General features: G+C 36.5%; 1 protein-coding gene across 1 annotated transcript in view; it reads right to left on the bottom strand.

Moving 5' to 3' along the window:
* LOC108537056 (synaptotagmin-like protein 5) overlaps positions 1-12,163 on the bottom strand; it is a gene marked incomplete at its 3' end in the record, with an annotated part of 112,022 nt that overhangs the window by 35,174 nt on the left and 64,685 nt on the right. Inside the window, exon 3 of the mRNA XM_017884173.1 lies at positions 10,442-10,651. Within this exon, the coding sequence (XP_017739662.1) occupies positions 10,442-10,651 (210 nt within the window). The remainder of the gene's footprint in view (positions 1-10,441; positions 10,652-12,163) is intronic.

Here is a 12,163-nt window from a genome sequence, read left to right as displayed (position 1 = left end):
ATGAGATTAAATGTTAAAAATTACATATAGTATATATATCATGCATATGTATATATAGCACATATATAATGTATATAGCATATAAATATAGCAAATATTAAAATACATATAACATATACTATACTTTAAAATAACATATATGCCACATAAAAAAGACTCACCTTAAACATATGGACACAGAAAGGTTTAAAGTCAAATGCTGGAAAAACATGTATGCAGCTATTAACCAAAAGAAATTTGATGTAGTTGTATTAATAACAGAAAAAATAGACTTCAAAGCAAAAACATATTTAGAGATGAAGGGAAGCATAAAGGATAACTCCAAATTAATAAGGAAAAGACCAGCACCTAAAATAAAGTTGTTCAATACACATAAATACTCATATCACAGAAAAAGAACCAGAAAAAGCTAATAAATATATGAAAAGATGCTCAACCTCATACTTAAGCAGTAAAATGCAAATTGAAACTACAGGGAGATATTCCTTTATATCTATCAGTTTGAAAACAATAAAAAATTTTCATGAAGCCAAGTGTTGGTAAGATCAGGAAGTAAAGGAAACACTTATACAATGCTAGTGGGGTTTTAACTGGTACAACCACTATAGAAAATAATTTAACATCATCTTGTCAAGCTGAAAATGCTGACACTGTTTGGTGTGCAATTTCATTCCTAGATGCACACCCTGCAATCTTCTCAAGCACTTTTGGCACAGGTCGCAGTAAGAGATACATTTTATGTCACAATTCAGAAAATAAATACACACACGTATAAGTATATATACACACACACATACGTATGTATATATATACTGACGTTTTCTACTCCACTTTCTTTTAATGCTAGTTACTACCCACCAATGGGTCATGATCCACAGATTTAAAAATCCCACCACTTGTTTTTAATGCTGGTTACTACCTACCAATAGGTCATGATCCACAGACTTAAAAATCCCACCACTGAGTGTACATACTCATACATGTTTGTCAGGCCATATGTATAAGAATGTCATGGCAGCATTTTTTGGTAAAATTACAAACTGAAACAATCTAAATGTCTATTCACCAGAAAATAGATGCATTAGGGGAATGTAACAACAGTATAGATGAACATAATGTTATTCACATGAATATGGATGAATTTTACAAAAATGTTGCTGAGATAAAAACATCACAAAAGAATACAGGTAGTATGATTTCCGTTTCCATAACACTCAAAAATGCAAAACTGGAAAATATATTACTTAGAGACACATCTAAATGCAGTAAAACCATAAAATAAAGCAAGGGAATGAAAAATGCAAAACAAGATGTTCTAATTCTTAGACTGGGTAACGAATACACAGGGGCTATTTTTATTATTGTTTAAACCATAGGTATTATAGAGTATCTTGGATATGTACTGTATTTTTAGATTTAAAAATCTTTCTAGTTTATATAGATATTAAGGTACCATACTCATAGTGAACACCTCATTCTATACAAGCGTGGAGGCACTTGTATATAATTGATAGGTGATGCAAAATAGCATGTCAAGGGACTCAAAATAGCTTCTTACCATTCAAAAAATCTTTGGGTAAATGTGGGACTACTCCAATATGAATCTTTCCCTTATAGCTGCACTATGAAAATTTGCTAAATTAGAGGTGATTTTGAAATGACCTATGTGGCAATTACCAATACTCACTCATCAGGCCAAAGATGACCAGATGTTTGGCCCACCTATGGACAAACAAGTTGAGACTTTTGCCCATAGTAATGAAAAATAAATGAATAAATAAACCCCACATACCATGAGGAATCATGGAGAGTCTCAGTAAGAGGGCACTTGAAAGGATTTACTATAGGATTTGGGTTTATGTTAGTAATTTTCAGGAGAGTTCGATGGAGCAGGGATTTTCTCTGGATTAAGAGATGTCAGAGAGTGGGGACAATTCTATCATTGGTATCTCAATAAATTTTATTTAGAAGGATGGCAGACTAATGCTAGGTTAAAGCTCTAATTGGTAAGAAAGTAGGTTATTCACATTAGTCAAGAAATGGGAATGTTTGGTAATTTGCGTTTTCAACAGTCACCTTGTTTTCATCTATGCTTAGATAAGATTATAAAGTGTTCTTGTTTTGTTTACTTTATTATGGTTGTAGAATGATCTTGTGGGATTCTGGTACCCTGAGACTGCTTGATGTCCAACAGGATAACAGTATGGCCTACTTGTAAGTGCAAGACCAGCTCTTAACATCAAGGGACTATGTTTGTCAGTGTGAGCCCAGTTTCCAGATGTCAGGGGCTGTATTTCTCTTTCTTATAACAAAGGTGTATACATTCTCTTCTGCACTCTGTGTCTGTTCCACCCATCAGTACTATCTTTTTTGAAATTTATTTTACTGATAAACACTCAATATTTTCTTCTATTTCAGTTATGTTTTATCCATTGCAGTAATCATTACCAATTAATCAAAATAAAATATCAGGATCTTCCTAATTTAAAAGGACAAAGATTCTCACAAGGACATATAGCAGTGTAATATGTTGCAATATAGCATGAACATAAGATCAGCCCATCAATGTCATATTAGAAGTATTTCATGTTTTGGCCAGACACAGTGGCTCATGCCTGTAATACCAGCACTTTGGAAGACTGAGGCGGGTGGATCACTTGAGGTCAGGAATTTGAGACCAGCCTGGCCAACTCAGTGAAACCCCATCTCTACTAAAATACAACAAAATTAGCCGGGTGTGGTGGCGCATGCCTGTAGTCCCAGCCACTTGGGAGGCTGAGGCAGGAGAATCACTTGAACCCGGGAGGCAGAGGCTGTAGTGAGTCGAGATCACACCACTGCACTCCAGCTTGGGTGACAGAGCAAGACTTCATCTCGAAAAAAAAAAAGAGAAAGGAAAAAATATTTCATGTTTTGTTCCAACTCATGTTGCTTTTACCTTTTGGGCCGTTCTGAATTCAATTGGGTACTAATTAGAAAATACGATCATTATGACTGTCTTTGTGTTGGACAGCAACTGCCTCAGCTAACAAAACAATGTGGAATTTTGTAGGTTTTATTAAGATAGAAAAATGAATTAACTGGCTGTGTCAAAGTCCCTTTTATCATGTTTTATAGAGTTTAAAACTAGGCTTACAGTAGCCAACTTGTTAGAATCAGAAGGGATTGGAGAAAATGTCAGGGGCTGCTCAGCCCATTATAACAGGTAACCTTCCTCTGTCAGTCCTTGCTGTAATCGTTTCAGTGCTAAAGCAATGAAAGCTCTTTACTTTTACCCAATCCAAAGTAAATGACAATAAAGGTCATTTACTTCCAACTGATTAGAGAATGAGTCACCTTCTGATTCATCTCATCTCTTAGAGGTCAGAGTGGGAATTTCAATTTGATGGTCTATTAAACATAGAGACAGCCCAGTGGGGCTGCAGTATTCTCTCACAACAAACAAAGAGTGTTTGCTGCCAATAAAATATCATTTATGCTTCCTTTTTGAAAACCACTCCTTGAATAGCAAACAGGATACTTCCAATACTGAGAGATAGTTTAAGTCTCTAATATCACACAGACTAACAGTTGGAATACTGGAGAAGTAACATACTCTGATTTTCAGCTTTAAAAGTGAGAAGTAATTTTGATATGTCAAATTAAATACTCATCATGTAAATTTCTAGCTGTCACAGAAGGATATAACTATAAGACAGGCTGTTGTCATAGAAGGGTTAGAATCACACATTGAAAGAGCTGTTTCTTCCTTAGGACATTTTAAGGCATCAAGACAGAAATTTATGAATGAAATAATAAACTCATCTTCCTCCTTATACTGTGTAACCATTGAGGATAGTCCATTTTTTATTCAACTTTGTATCCTTAGTCCCTAGTATACTTAACAGGTTATCAATAAATGTGTGGGAAAGATAGATGGATGGGTGAATGAATGGATTAATTATATAGGTGGATATTTGGGTCTATTAAATTATTGTTTCACCAATAAGATTAGTGCAATTGATTCAGAAGCTCTGTATCAATGCACTAACATGTCCCAAGGAAGACACAGAAGTTTTGATTTGTTATTATTTATTCTTATACCCTCTGACAACCACTTATGTTATACCTTTATGTGACAGTTAGGAATTTACTTTGTCCAGAGGGCAAATGTATTTGGCATGGCTCATTTCTTTTCAATCCCATGCTCCTGACAGAAGAAAACCACAATTGTTCTACATTTATTCCACTTGCTTAAGCCTGAGACGCTTTAAGTAGAGGCCAACCATTTATTCATCCATTCAGTTGTTCATTTGTTTGTTTATCCATTCATCTATCCATTCATTTAACAAATATTCATTGAGTATCTACTATAGGCATTATTTTAAGCACTCGAACTACATCAATGAACAGTACAGATAAAACTCCTGCCCTTACATTCTAGTGGAGAAAGAAAATAATAAGATAAATAAGTAAAATATAGAGCATGTAAGTATTAAGGGAAAAACCACAGGAAAGGGTTGTATTAATTTGGGTAAGCTAGCTTCTAAAACAATCTCTGAATCCCACTGACTTATTTTAGAAGTTAATTTCTCATTAAAGGAACCTAAAGTTAATCTGATAAAATGTAGGAGAGAGGTATGAGTGACTTAGGCCTCTAGTTACCATCCATACTAAATAGCAGATTAGTTGATGGCAAAATGTGTGAATACACGATATCCTTGGATCTTTTATTGAAAAGTATACTTCAGTAATTACAAGTGATATTTAGAAGTTAAAGATAAAATTCTTCTCCCCATACAGAAGCTTGAGATGATTTATAATTGATTGAAGAGCTTTTGAGTCACAGTCCCTGGTTACTGTTGTCTAAGTGAGTGAGGGCCTCAGGTGTAAAGAACAGGGTGAACAAACATGAGATATAAATGAAAAAAATAAATACTAAGGATCAAATAGTATTATATAAATTTAGAGAAATAGTTATTGAGAAATTCCCTCATAAATCCTCAGACTCCATAGTTGAGGACTAGCAAATCAGTGATTTGTTAAAATTCCATTTTCTTCTTCATTGCTCTAAAATGGAAAATCTCATCCTGGCAGAATCTGATGGGAAAAGAGCTGTGTGAAAAAATAAGCAAGCAAGCAAACAAACAAAAACCCCCAAAACTTTTAAACTCATCCCAACTTTACTAACACACATCTGACTCTTAGCGTTCTTGTTTACACTATCCACAAAATATAAAACCAATTGCCTCTCTTATCCAATAGGCATGTTATGAGTCTCTGAAGGAGTATCCCCTATGAGTTTATGTGATCCAGAAAGAGATCAGCCCTCATGGGGACCAAGGTCCCAATTTTGAAATTAGTTCAATCCTTGACTTGATTAAGGTAATCTTAAATATGCAAGAGCCTTATCCTAGTTCCCTTCCAGAAGAAAAACGTACATTCTCAATAGAGGCATATTATACAGAGTCTCATTAAACCCTACCATTTTTTCATATATTTTGATCATCAATAAAAAAACCACTAAGTTTATGGGAAGAAAGACATGATCAAAACCACAAGAAACAATAAACAATAGAAATAGTCCCATAGGGGACTCAGATAACAGAGCTATAATTTATACATTTTAACATAACTCCAAATCATTATTTCAAAAAATTACAAGAAAAAAATGAGTAGGTCAGCAGACAGTTAGAAAACATAACAGAAGCAAAATGAAAATTCTAAAACTGAAAAACATGGTAACTGAAGTTAAGAATTAAATGGATGTGTTTAATAGCAAATTAGACACAAAGGCAAGATTCATGAACTGAAATATAGGTCAGACAAAATATACAAACTGAGTTTAGAGATATAAATGGATAACAAATACAGAAAAGAACATACAGATATCTAAAAGATGTTGAATATTACTAAGATGTATATCTTGACTACCTGGCATAGAGGAGACAAATAATGGGGGAAAAGAAATATCTAAAGAGATATTCCCTGAGAAATTTTCAAATATGACAAAAGATATTAATGTACAGGTTCAAGATGTTCTAGGAACATCAAGATAGATAAATACAAAGAAAATCAGACATAGGTTTGTTATAGTAACTGTTGAAAACACAACAGAAAGAGGGAAAACACTAAAAACGTTTTAAAAATATTACCTTCAAAGGAACAATAATATACTGATAGCTGATTGCCTAATAGAAACACTGGAAATCAGAAGCCAATAGAATCTTCAAATTACTGAAAGTTAATAACGTCCAACCTAGGATTCAATAAGCAGTGAAAACATATTTGAAAATTAAGAGTGAAATAAAGCCATGCTAAGAAAAAAATTGAGAGTACTCACCACCAGCAAAGCCACACTAAAGGAAATACTAAAGGGTACCCTTTAGGAAGAAGAAAAATTATTCTAATGGAAGCATAGAGATATAGTAAAGAATAAAGAGCAGTGGGAAGGGTAACTACGTAGTAAATCTAATATATAAGCAAATATAATCAGAACTAAAAGGATAAATAGAAAATCCACAATTATTATTGAGAGAATTTAGCATACCTTTCTCGATAGCTGACTGGATATGCAGATTAAAAATCACTAAGTATATGGAAGACTTAGACAATCCAATTAACAAACATGACTGAATAGAGTTATCTAGGATACTCAAATCAGCCACTGCATAATTCCCATATTAAAATATAAAAATCAGTTTTTAATTCACAGCATGCACAAAAATAAGTTTCAGGTGGATTATAAGTTTAAAGAAAAAAGGTAAGACAGTAACAACCACAAAACATCACACAGGAGAATATTTTCATGATTTTGGTGTTAGGGAAAGTTTTCTTCAACAGGATTCAGAAAAAAAATCCCTCTAGTAATCCAGGAAAAAATTCACAAATGGAACTACTAAAAAGTAGAGATTTCTGTTCATAAAATGATACCATTAAGACAGTGGAAAGCCAAGTCAGGAGGTGAGAGAGGATATCTGCAATATGGGTAACCAATGGAGCTTATACATAGAATATAGAAAGAGCTCCTTCAAATCAGTAAAATATTACGTTGAAATCCATATATTGTTTATTTCATCAGTGTTCATCCTCCCAGATCTGTAGAAGGAAGTTTGCTGATGACAGAAAGGACTAAGAAAACTTTATTTATGTGAGATAAAGAATTGAGAATAATTGCTGACATAAATCAAAATAACGTATCCAAAGTAAGCAATAAAAGAACTTAAATGATTCATTTCTTTAAAACTGTTTATCTAAAGCAATCTACAGATTCAATGCATTCTCTATTAAGATACCAATTACATTTTTCACAGAACTGCAAAAAAAAATATATTAAAATTTACATGGAACCACAAAAGACCCAGAATAGCCAAAGCTGTCCTGGGCAAAAAGAAAACTAGAGGAATCACATTACCTGACTTCAAATTATACCACAGAACTATAATTTCTATGTTTTTATGCTGTAGAACATATGCAAATCAGCAATGTACTGGTATAAGAACAGATTCAAAGACCAATGGAACCAAATAGAAAACCAAGAAACATATCCATACATCTACAGTGAGCTCATTTTCGACAAAGGTGCCAGAATGATACATTGGGGAAAGGACAGTCTCTTCAATAAATGGTGCTGGGAAAACTGGATATCCACATGCAGAAGAATTAAACTAGACCCATATCTCTCACCATATACAAAAATCAAATTGGAGTGGATTAAATGCTTAAATCTAAGATCTCAAACTATGAAACTACTATAGGAAAACTTTGCAGAAAAATCTCTAGGTTATTGGTCTGGGCAAACACTTTTTGAGAAATACCCCACAAGCACAGGCAATCAAAGCAAACATGAGCAGATAGGATCATATCAAGTTAAAAAGCCTCTGCACAGCAAAGGACGCAGTCAACAAAGTGAAGAGACAACTTGCAGAATGGGAGAAAATATTTGCAAAGTACCCATCTGACAAGGAATTAATAATCAGAATATATAAGGAGCTTGAACAACTCTACAAAAAAAATATAATAATCTGACTAGGAAAAAATCTAATAATCTGATTAAAATGGGCAAAAGACCTGAACAGACATTTCTCAAAAGAAGACATACAAATAGCAAACATGCCTATGAAAAGGTGTTCAACAACATTGATCATCAGATAAACGCATGACAAAACTACAATGAGCTACTATCTCACTCCAGTTAGAATGGCTTTTATCCAAAAGACAGGCAATAACAAATACTGGTGAGAATGTAAAGGAAAAGGAACTTTCATACACTGTTGGTGAAAATGTAAATTAGTACAACAACTAGGAGAACAGTTTGGAGGTTCCTCAAACTACTAAAAATAGAGCTACCACACGATCTAACAATCCCATTCCTAGGTATATACCAAAAAGAAAGGAAATCAGTATATTGAAGAGATATCTGCACTCCCATGTTTACTGCAGCACTATTCACAATAGCCAAGATTTGGAAGCAACCTAAGTGACCATCAACAGATGAACGGATGAAGAAAATGTGGTACATATACACAATGGAGTACTATTCAGCTATAAAAAGGAATGAAATCCAGTCATTTGCAACAACATGGATGAAAATAGAGGCCATTATAGTAAGTGAAATAAGCTAGGCACAGAAAGACAAACTTTACATGTTCTCACTTATTTGTGGGAGCTAAAAATTAAAACGATTTAACTCATGGACATAGAGAGTGGAAGGATGGTTACCAGAGGCTGGGAAGGGTAGTGGGGGTTGAGGGAAGTGGAGATGGCTAACAGGTATAAAAATAGTTAGACAGAATGAATAAGATCTAGTACTCGACCGTATAAGTGGGTGACTATAGTCAATAATAATTTAATTTTACATTTAAAATAACTAAAAGAGTATAGTTGGACTGTTTGTAGCACAAAGGATAAATGCTTGAGGTAATAGATACTCCATTTACCCTGATATAAGTATTACATATTGCAAGCCTGTATCAAAACATCTCATGTACCCCATAAATATATATACCTGCTATGTACTCACAAAAATTAAAAACTAAAGAAAAGAGAAAGTAACCCTACTTATCTCAATCCAGTATTAAAACATAGTTTGAATTGCTCTATTCAGGATCACTTTTGTGAAACAGTACAGGGAACATAACATTGGCTAAAATGTAAGCACTGAATATAGGCATCTTCAACAGAACAGTAGTCCTCATTTAGAGAAGTTGAAAATGAAAGATCACTTCTACTACCTCACTATTTACTTTTCCTCCCAAGACAACCCCTAAACTATTATAACAGGATGAGTTAATTAGGTGAAAAGCAAAACAAAAACCAATGAATTGGAGTGATGCCAGCATCCTCTACTTCATTCACAGGAAAGGTAGATCAACACTCAGCTGCCTTGAGATGAGATCATGAGGCACCTCCCAGAGCAGAGGAGACAGACACTGGGCGGGAGAAAACATACCAGTAGATTCAGGGGAAATTTCTCGAAAGAGTGAGAGTAGTAGAGACTGAATCAGACTAAGACTGGTTTAATTGAACTGAGAAAACAAGGACTCTTGGCTTTCACCCACGTTGGCAAAGTGAAATTTGTGCTCACTGCACTCCCACAGGAAAATGGGAAGATTCCCTCTCTTCATTCTTTCTCAAGGAAAGGTAGGTTTGGAGGAAATTCGGGAACTGCTCCAGCTTTGCTTGTCTACTAATGTGCAGAGCAGGCTGAACATGTGAGAATCATATTGCCAGTCACCTCAAATGTCTAAGAATGTCTCAGGGGAATTATCTGTGTCTTCTGAGGAGCCACGTGAAGCCAAGAGGGGTCCTGAGACAAGGATGCTCAGGGGCAGTTTTTAAATACAGAAAGAGTGGCTGGGTGCAGTGGCTCATGCCTGTAATCCTAGCACTTTGGGAGGCCAGGGCTGGAGGATCTCTTGAGTCCAGGAGTGCAAGACCAGCCTGGACAACACAGCAAGACTCTGCCTCTTCAATTAGCCGCGTGTAGTGGTGCACACCTGTAGTCTCAGCTATTCTGGAGGCTGAGGTGAGAGGATCACTTGAGCCCAGGAGGTCGAGGCTTCAATGAGCCATGATAACAGCCATTGCACTCCAGCCAGGGTGACAGAGTGAGACCCTGTCCCTAAAATAATAGTATTAATGATGATTAAAAAGAAAGATATATGGTTCAGTGAGGCTTCCAGTTTTACAATGCTTTGCAGTTTTTAAAAAAATATTCTTTCTGTATCTGCCTCTCTCTCTCTCTCTCTCTCTCTCTCACACACACACACACACACACACACACAGACACACACGCACACCCCAGAGCTCTGCCAAGGCATTGCTAAGCCTGTGATTGGGCTGTAATTTCACTTGCACTCTCTATCCTTAAACTTAAAATACTCTTTTTCTCTCTTGCTTTCCCCACTCCAATCCCTTCAGTCATCAATCTCCACTTTCCATGAAAAGGCAGGAAACTCACGCGATTTTGTCACAGACAGTGCACTTCCAGCTGCCATCAGGGCCTGCAACTCGACACTCCCTGCATACCCTCAGTGAGCAAGCCTGACAAGGGTCTCCCCGGTCAAAGATTAGGCCCAGGTTTCTCCGACAGTGAACACAAACTCTGCTGGCCTCTTGTTGAGTTTTCCCACTTCTACGTTTTGCTTCTAAGAGTTCATTTTTCAGCTTCCTGAAAGGAGAGGGAAAAAAATCACTTAAAACAAACAAACAAACAAACAAACAGGAGCAGAGATATCTACAATGTCTAAAACAATGTCTAAAGTAGATAGAATATTTGCCTCAAACAAGACTGCTTTAAACTGGGGGCCACCATGCAATCTCACTTAGAATTTTGAAAAGGTGCCTATTTGGTGTCGCTACTTTCAATTCCCATCTCTTTATTTAAGAGATATTTTCATTTGGAAGAACATTTGAATCAAGGAGTTAGAGCCAAATATTTTCAGGAAATACAATTTCTCCCTCCAGAAGAAACAATCCTTTGATATCAGTAACCGAAAAATAAAATGTTTGTGTTTTACTTTTGAATGTTGACATTCTCTACTAGCACTATTATACTATTAGTATTTATTCACATTCTACTGTAATTTCTCTAGGATATCTTTGATACCATAACACTAGAAAGCATGGCCCCAGGTTACAGGTATACATAGTACCTGGTTCTTTACCTGCCTATATATACTACTTGAGGCAAGAGTGTGAGATCAAACTCAGCATCATTGTAGGCACAATCTTCATGCACTTAAGAAAAGTAACAAAGTCCCCTGGAGCAAGATGGCCGAATAGGAACAGCTCCAGTCTCCAGCTCCCAGCGCAAGTGACACAGAAGACGGGTGATTTCTGCATTTTCAACTGAGGTACCGGGTTCATCTCACTGGGGAGTGCCAGACAATCAGTGCTGGTCAGTTGCTGCAGCCTGACCAGCGAGAGCTGAAGCAGGGCAAGGCATCACCTCAGCTGGGAAGTGCAAGGGGGAAAGGAATCCCTTTTCCTAGCCAGGGGAACTGAGACACACAACACCTGGAAAACTGGGTAACTCCCACCCCAATACTGCGCTTTACCAAGGGTCTTAGCAAACGGCACACCGGCAGATTATATCCCACACCTGGCTAGGAGGGTCCCACACCCACGGAGCCTCCCTCATTGCTAGCACAGCAGTCTGCGTTCTAACTGCAAGGCAGCAGTGAGGCTGGGGGAGGGGTGCCCGCCATTGCTGAGGCTTAAGTAGGTAAACAAAGCTACCGGGAAGCTCGAACTGGGTGGAGCCCACAGCAGCTCAAGGAGGCCTGCCTGTCTCTGTAGACTCCACCTCTGGAGATAGCGCACAGCTAAACAAAAAGTAGCAGAAAGCTCTGCAGATGCAAATGACCCTGTCTGACAGCTTTGAAGAGAGCAGTGGATCTCCCAACACGGAGGTTGAGATCTGAGAATGGACAGACTGCCTGCTCAAGTGGGTCCCTGATGCAATAAAAAATGATAAAGGGGATATCACCACCGACCCCACAGAAATACAAACTACCATCAGAGAATACTATAAACACCTCTACACAAATAAACTAGAAAATCTAAAAGAAATGGATAATTTCCTGGACACTTACACTCTTCCAAGACTAAACCAGGAAGACGTTGAATCCCTGAATAGACCAATAGCAGTCTCTGAAATTGAGGCAATAATTAATAGCTC

Source organism: Rhinopithecus bieti, unplaced genomic scaffold (genome assembly GCF_001698545.2).
Source record: "Rhinopithecus bieti isolate Rb0 unplaced genomic scaffold, ASM169854v2 scaffold_14914, whole genome shotgun sequence".
Classification (NCBI taxonomy): domain Eukaryota; kingdom Metazoa; phylum Chordata; class Mammalia; order Primates; family Cercopithecidae; genus Rhinopithecus; species Rhinopithecus bieti.
Note: the sequence above shows the minus strand (reverse complement) of the source record. Positions and strands in the feature narration are given on the sequence as shown.